Below are 7018 nucleotides of genomic sequence, written 5' to 3' on the forward strand. Positions count from 1 at the left end.
CGGGAATCTCCACAGTCCGGAGTGTTACTGGAGGGAAAAGAATAATCACTGGCTTTTTTTTTTTTTCTGTGTCCTAGGTACCATTCCACAAACATCTGAACAATAGAGAAATGACTTCCTTATCATAGTGCAGAGCTATTTCAGGACTCTGGACCACATTCCCAGAGCTGAGATACTCTTGTTTTTGAAGGAGAAAACACTAGGGCATTGATCCACCTACCCCCCCCCCCACAGCTGCCATGAGGATGGCCACATTGCTGCCTGGGAAGTCCTGCGACTCAGATGAAAGGGGCGTGTGTCTGCGGCAGCCTCCAAGTGCTCACCTCAAAGGCCACATTCAGGGAGCGGGGCGGACACAGCCGCTCCTCCTGCACCCTCGGTCCCTCCTCCCTGCCTCTGTGGCTCGGGAATGCCTGGCACATGCTCAGGGTGCCGTCAGACCGGCATGTAAAAAATCCCTCAAGTATCAACGGCTTAAAGTCTATGACACTGCTGTGGGCTATGAAAAAAAGGTGTGACCTACATTTGGTGAACATCTTTAGGGGGAAGATAGGAGACTTTCAGCTAACAGAAGGTATCAAACGATCAGATCATATGGTGGCACAAAGTATACTCGCACGCATGGGATTTCCTCCACCACCCTGTGACGTCACAGTGCCTTCTGTGAGCAGATGAGAAATTTGGATGAGAAAGAGTGAGAAGACAGAGAATCCTGTTCCCAGACCACTGCAGTGGCCTCATGACAGCTCCTGAACAAATCTACACTTCCCCTGAGTCCTCTCCCGAAGACACTCTCAGGACGCAGCCCCTACCAAGTGCAGAGGGAGGGGCTGGCCAGTCAGTGTGCCTCTCAGGCCGAATAGAGGGCTCATTGAGGCCGGCAGGGAGGGGCCCCCCGGGGAGGCTGCTGGTTGCTCTGGGAGGTGCCCCACCATGCCCACAGGCTCAGGCTGGGCCGTTCCACTGAGAGGCCTGTGGGGTGGGGCTGGGGGCTGGAGGAGGGCCCACAGCCTAATCCAGGAAGATCTTTCTCAATCAAGCTCCTCAAAGAGAGAGGAGGGAGAGGCTGCAGAGACACCCCCCGCCCCAGGTTCCTGAAGGACTGCAGCACTGGCTTCCTTCTCATGGACCCCCTGTGACCCCACGCTTTGGTCAAGTTTTGGTCCTTACACTGAAGAGCCAGCAAGATTCAGTCGACACCAGGAGATGCGTGCTCCCAAACCTACAATCTGTTGAGAACGTGGTGGGAAAAGATGTCAAGCACATACCGCGAGACAGGCAGGCAAAATGGAGCAAGAGTGCTAAGGGACACTGGTCTCCTGGGGGACACGCAGGTGCCCAGGAAAAGATGTGCCTGGCAGACAGAAGGGTGAGCGCAGGTGCAGGTGCCTGCCAAGCCTAGGGACATGAGGGCAAGGGAGAGGCACCAAGCGGCAAGGATGGGCAAGAGGTGCCTGTCCCAGGGATGGTGCCCATCCAGGCCAGATGGAGGCTGGGAGGAGGGGAGAGGGGAGGATGCACAGTTTGGGTGCAAAAGGAAGAAAAGTGCTGAAGGGAAGGAGAGGAAGGCCTGCTGGGGTGGGGAAGGCTGGCCTGCTGCAGGTATGACAAAGTGCCAGTCAGAGAGGGGAGGGCTCCCTAACTGGTTAGGAGAGGCCCTGCGTAGGTCAGAGGAGCAGCAATGAAATCACGGGGGCAGGGGAGGGTCGTTCTCAAGGATAGTTAAGCGTCAGAAAGGAAATGCGTCCTTCAGGGTCAGAGGGGGTGATGTCCCACCCTAGTCAGAGCGGGGAGGTGTCCACAAGTCGGGGGTTGGGGCGGGGGGGAGTCTTGCAAGTCTGAGAGGGAGGAGTCCTGCAGTCAGAAAGGGTAGGAGTGCCGCCGTCAGACGGGATAGGTATCTCATAAGTCAGAGGGGGGGAGGTGTCCCGCAAGTCAGAGGAAGTAAGAGTCTTACAAGTCAGAGAGAGGAGGTGTCCGCCACCAGTCGGGAGAAGAGGACAGTTTCTCAAGAGTCAGAGGGAGGCGTCCCACCACAGTCAGCGAGTCAGGGGGCAGGGGCCCCGCTCAGTCAGATGGGGAGGGATCCTGCGGGGCCGGGGTCGGGACGCGGCGGGGTCGGAGGAGGCAGCGGGCGCCGGCGGCCGCGGGCAGGCCGTCACTCACCCGGTGCGGGCTGGCTCCGGGACCCGCGGGCGGCGGGGCCTCGCTGCGGGAAGTGCCGGGACCTAGCGTGCGGCCGACTTCCGCCCGGCGTGCTCGCCCCGCCTCCGGGCAACACGCTCCCGGCAGCCTCTGCTCTGCGGCTGCGCGCCGGTCGCCGAGTCGGCTGCTGGAAGTTGTAGTTTTTGCTGCTCAGCGAGCGGGTCCGGGAGGAGGAGCCGCCGGCCAGGGGATAGAACGGAGGGAGGGGCGCTGGAGTCTGCGCCCACCCGCAGGCTATCTCCCCCGCGTTATTCCGGAACGTTGGCCAAGGCAAAATGGGAAGGGGGTGGGATGAAGGCTATGAGGAAGGGGTTATCATTCCTCGAGCTGAAATTACAGGACCCCTCTCCTGGAGGCAGAGAAGCGTGGGCCCCTTTCTGCCACCCTCATTCTCGGAGAGCCCCTCTCCTTGGCTCTTCTAATCGGCCACATCGGAATGTTGATCCGTTTCCAAAGCAAAGATCAGATCTACAGGCTGTACTGTCCTGGGAGGTGGAGGGTCCTGGGGATGGGGTGGAGGTTTCGCTGCCACTGGTTGGCAATCAACGAATCCTCTCCCAAATCAGGGTCTCTGATTCATCTCGTTTTGCCAGTCTCCTCCCCAGCCCCCGGGGCTGTTTTAATGGAAGTGTTAAAAGGTATCCTGGCCCTTCACCCCCCAAGTCCTGCAATGTGCCTATTTCAGAAATCCTGAAAAAACCTGGTAGCAGTGGCGCGTCACCCAAGTGCTTGGCTAGGAGGGTGCCTCAGTGCTCTGCAGGTCTGCACCTGATTCAGCCCTTCGCTGCCTGCAAACAGCCTCGTGTCTCCCAAGAGCTTACAGATGCACAAGGGAAAAATTCAAATTATATAAATGGTGCACAGTGAAAAACAACCCCCGGTCCCGTTCTGCATTCCCTGCCCAGAGGCAATCACTATTACTAGTTTCTTCCTAGAGGTATTTTATGACACACAAACTAATCATAAACACATATATTAAATTACCTTATTAAAAAAATGGAAATGTGCTGAACATGGTTCTGCATTTTTTTTTGGGGGGGAACCTTCTTGAATTCATTTGTTCCATACACCATATATACTGTTATTATTGTAAATTCTTCAAATCTTTTATTTATTAAGATATCTAAATCTATATATGCCTCCCAGCTTAAGAACTAAAACCTTAGCCCTGTTCTCCTGAAAGCTCTTTTGCTACTCCTCCCTCTTCCCAATTCCCTCCCATCCCAAGAGGTAATCACAATCTTGAATGTTGCGTTAATAATCATTCTCCTGCTTGATTTTATAATTTTAGCAAATAGGTATGTATCCCTAAACAACATATATACCTATTATAACTTTTACAACAATGAAATAAAACTCTATGCAGTGGATGAAAGATCAGGCCGCTCCAGAGGTATTATCAGGTGTATTAATTTTGCCCACTGATGGCATTAAATGTCTTTTCATTGCCTGATTACTGAGACTTTGTGTTTGTTTCTTATATTTTTCGGTCGTTTCTATTTCTTCTTCTGGAGATGCCCCAATATCTCTGTGCTCTTTTTAGGAAAGAATCCATCTTCCCGCATTGATATGTATGCAATGCCAGTTTTGTCATAGATCAAGTTTCCATATACACATGGGTCTGTCTGGGGGCTTTCTGTTGTACTGATATAATTTCTCATAGTAGCTCCAATATCACTTTCCTCATCATTACCTCTTTATAATAAGCCTTCATATGTTGCAGGACAATTCCCCACTCCCTCCCACTATATCCCACCCACCCCAGCCTTTTAGGATTTTGAATGGGATTGCTTTGAATCTGTAGATTAATTGGGAGAGAATTGAGATTTTTATGGTGATGAATCTTCTACCCACGAGCATGGTTTGCCTTTCTATTTACCGAGGTCTTCTTTAACGTCTTTCAATAAGGTTTGTAATTTTTCACTTCACATTAATGCTTGTTCCATATCATTATATAGAGAGCTGCTTCATTCTCTAGAGAGCCACGTGGTATTCCGCTGTGTGGATGTCCTGTAATTTCTTTTACCAGGCCCCTAATGATGTCCTTTTAGGCTATCTGTGATCTTTCTACATTACAGTGATGCTTCCGGACAAATCCCAGAACTTACTTATTTGAGCACAGTTATAAGTATATCTGTAGGATAAATTCCTAGAAGAAAAATGATTAGATCAAAGGGGCCTTGCATCCTCTGGTGAATAGACACTGCCTTCCCGGGAGGCTGTGGCATGGAATTGCCTTCCTCCCAGTCTACAATCATGTACAACCAGGTTTTCCTTCTGATTTTCATTGTCCTTGTCTTCTTTGCATCCTAGGAGACTTCACCGTGACCTTCTCCTGGAAATTCTCTCCTCCTTTTGTTTCTGTGGCTCTGCATAAAAAACTAAAAATTCTTCACTTTAATTGTTCATTCACGTGTCTACTTACTCATTTACTCATTCATTTCAGAGTGAAATGCCTAGAATCCTGCAGTCCACCAGGGGGCCCTCCTATTTTGTACCTCAAGTAAAGTAGTATTACCTAACCGGTCCGTCTAGGACTATCTCTGTGTAACTGAAAGTGCTGGAAAGGAATTCCCAAAATAGGGGAGTAAATGTTGAGAGATGGAGAAACCGAGGCATGGGGCATTTAATGTCTTGATTAGAGTCGGACAGCATATAAAGGGCAAAAGTAAGACGGTGAGTGTACTTTCCTCTCTCCGACCTCCCATCTTGGCATGGAGTCCAGAGGGCAGTCCTTCTCATAGTGAGAGTGTCTTCTCCAGGTGTAAGGATCACAGCAGATTAGCCTGTTCCATCCTTGCAGTCGCCAATCTGATTCCCACCTGCCCCCAACCCTTCCAGAACACCAGCAGCGCCATCCAGGAGCAATGAGGGTGGGCCAGCGGCCAGGGAGGCTGGGTCTGCCTGCCAAGTTTCCATCTCAGCTCCTTTCCCAACTCCTCACGGAGGCTCTCCCACACCCATCCCTTGGCAGTGGGACGCCACCATCCTAGCCTGCCTGTAGCTACCCTTTGAAACGGAATTCAAGAGTTTGCAATACCAGTCTCTGCCCTTGCCAGTGGGATGGCTGGGCAGCCTGGCCCAAAATAGCTGGGAGAGGCAGAATGTTAGGGCCCCAGGGGGAAAAAATCACAGCGCCGCTAATGACAGGCTGTGCTTATCTGGAACCGAGCGCCTTGCCGACGTTAACCGAGGTCACGTAGTTTTTTCCGAAGATGAGAAAACAAGCAGAGTGAGCACAGGGACATGCCCAGGGAGAGAGAAGGAATTGCCAAACCAGGGAGTGCACAGGATGTGCTGCGTCTGGGCGGGGATTCCAGGGAATGTGCCCCCCTCCCAGCACCGTGAGCCGCTGGGTTTTACGTCCCATGAGCTGCCCTTGTCTGAGAACGTGGAGCCACTGGGGAATGAATGTTCAGGAAGACATTAGGAGTTTGGCTCAGACATCCTTGTGCAGGAGGTATGGGCTCCTGGGGAATTCCAGGATGGGTGTGGCCTACGGCTCTTCTGGGAGCTTAAGAGACCTCTTTGGGCGGGGAAGGGTCATCATTCATCATCATCAGATGGCCTCTGACCCATCTCAGGGCTGATGAAATCTCCCCCAGTCACTGCTGCTGGCTTTGGGTTCTAATTCGTTAATTTTGGTTTTTCACCATGACTCTTGTCCTAGAGCCAGCCCAGACTGCCTGACGGGAAGATATTTGCTGAACTGGGAACATTCCGCCCTGGTTGCTGGGGGCGGGTGGCTTTGGCCACGATGGAGAGAATCAAGCATTGCCAAGTCTGTCCTACTTACCACTTTAAAGCAGTAAGGAAGTACCTGACAACGGGCATCAGGGCCCTGGCCAGCTCCATTTGCGTGACATAATATTTCTTTTATTGAGAGCTGACTTTGCTTTCTTTGGGAGCCTAGCCTGGCGAATCTTTGCCCAGTTGCCTGTTGGCTTGAGTTGTGGGCCCTGGTGGCACTACCCAACATGTACTCAGACTTCAGTTCCCATTCTCTGGAACTTCCCTCACCTCTGAGACTTCTCTTTCTCATGAATATCTTGGGAAACCCTAGGCTCTTGTTGCCACATTTAATATCAACACCCCCTAACCCCCAGTTTCTGCCTCAAAACAATGAGTAATCTCTTCCTAACTCTTGGGAGATGTGGGGACTCAACCCAAGAGGAGAGAGGGAAGATTATACCTGTAAAAACACTGATAGTTATAACGAACATTCTCATGCTTTACCCCAAATCCCCCAGTACAAAAAAACTCTGAAAACGCAGTGTTCCCTTAAATGTGGCACAAAACAAATTTCACGGAACAGTGTGACTTGAACTGTTGGGAGACTGTACATGCCCTTTATTTGTGCCACTTAGGACTATGTACGTGTCTGATGAAGGGGCCCTGCCCAAAGCCTACTGGGTAAGATGCTGTAGTGATAGTTGCGGCCTATTCTAGGCACATCTGTCCTCACGGGTTCCAGTAAGACACCCTGGACCTGGCTCTGCTTTACAGGCAAGGGGCCTAAGGCTCGCCAAGGTAGGGCAGCATCCCCTGGCTGAGGACTCAAAGACTCCTTTTAGAACAAGCCAGCTGCTGCAGGAAGACATGGTCATTGTCTGGCTGTATTTCTAGAGCTCTGCTCTATATTGGGCCTCTGAGTTCATGTCTTGGAAGGATCTTAAAGGTAACTCTCTTAGTTTTTCAACAACAAAGCCGTCTTACATGGGGGGCAAGAGGGGGACCAATCTTCCAACTTCTCATCTCTTTCTCTTCCAAGCTGCATGCCCAACTTTGTGCGCATTGAATTCTGGTATTGGTC

The 7018-nt window shown here is 51.3% G+C and overlaps 2 protein-coding genes across 5 annotated transcripts in view; one reads left to right on the plus strand and one right to left on the minus strand.

Moving 5' to 3' along the window:
* Nucleotides 1-2303, minus strand: part of CANT1 (calcium activated nucleotidase 1) — a 33260-nt gene extending 30957 nt beyond the window's left edge. For 2 of the 4 annotated variants that reach the window (XM_033438650.2, XM_004275537.4), the window contains exon 1: nt 2167-2303. Coding sequence is in view for 2 of the 4 variants with exons in the window: in XM_033438649.2 (XP_033294540.1) it covers nt 524-525 (2 nt within the window). In the remaining 2 variants the exon portion in view is untranslated. Of the gene's footprint in view, nt 1-523; nt 662-2166 lie in introns of those variants that run through there. The other 2 variants (XM_033438649.2, XM_033438651.2) reach the window with 1 other exon arrangement.
* The window catches only part of PGS1 (phosphatidylglycerophosphate synthase 1), a 584793-nt gene that overhangs the window by 457569 nt on the left and 120206 nt on the right, over nt 1-7018 (plus strand). The window lies entirely within an intron of this gene.

This window comes from Orcinus orca, chromosome 19 (assembly GCF_937001465.1).
Source record: "Orcinus orca chromosome 19, mOrcOrc1.1, whole genome shotgun sequence".
NCBI classification, from domain to species: Eukaryota; Metazoa; Chordata; class Mammalia; order Artiodactyla; family Delphinidae; genus Orcinus; species Orcinus orca.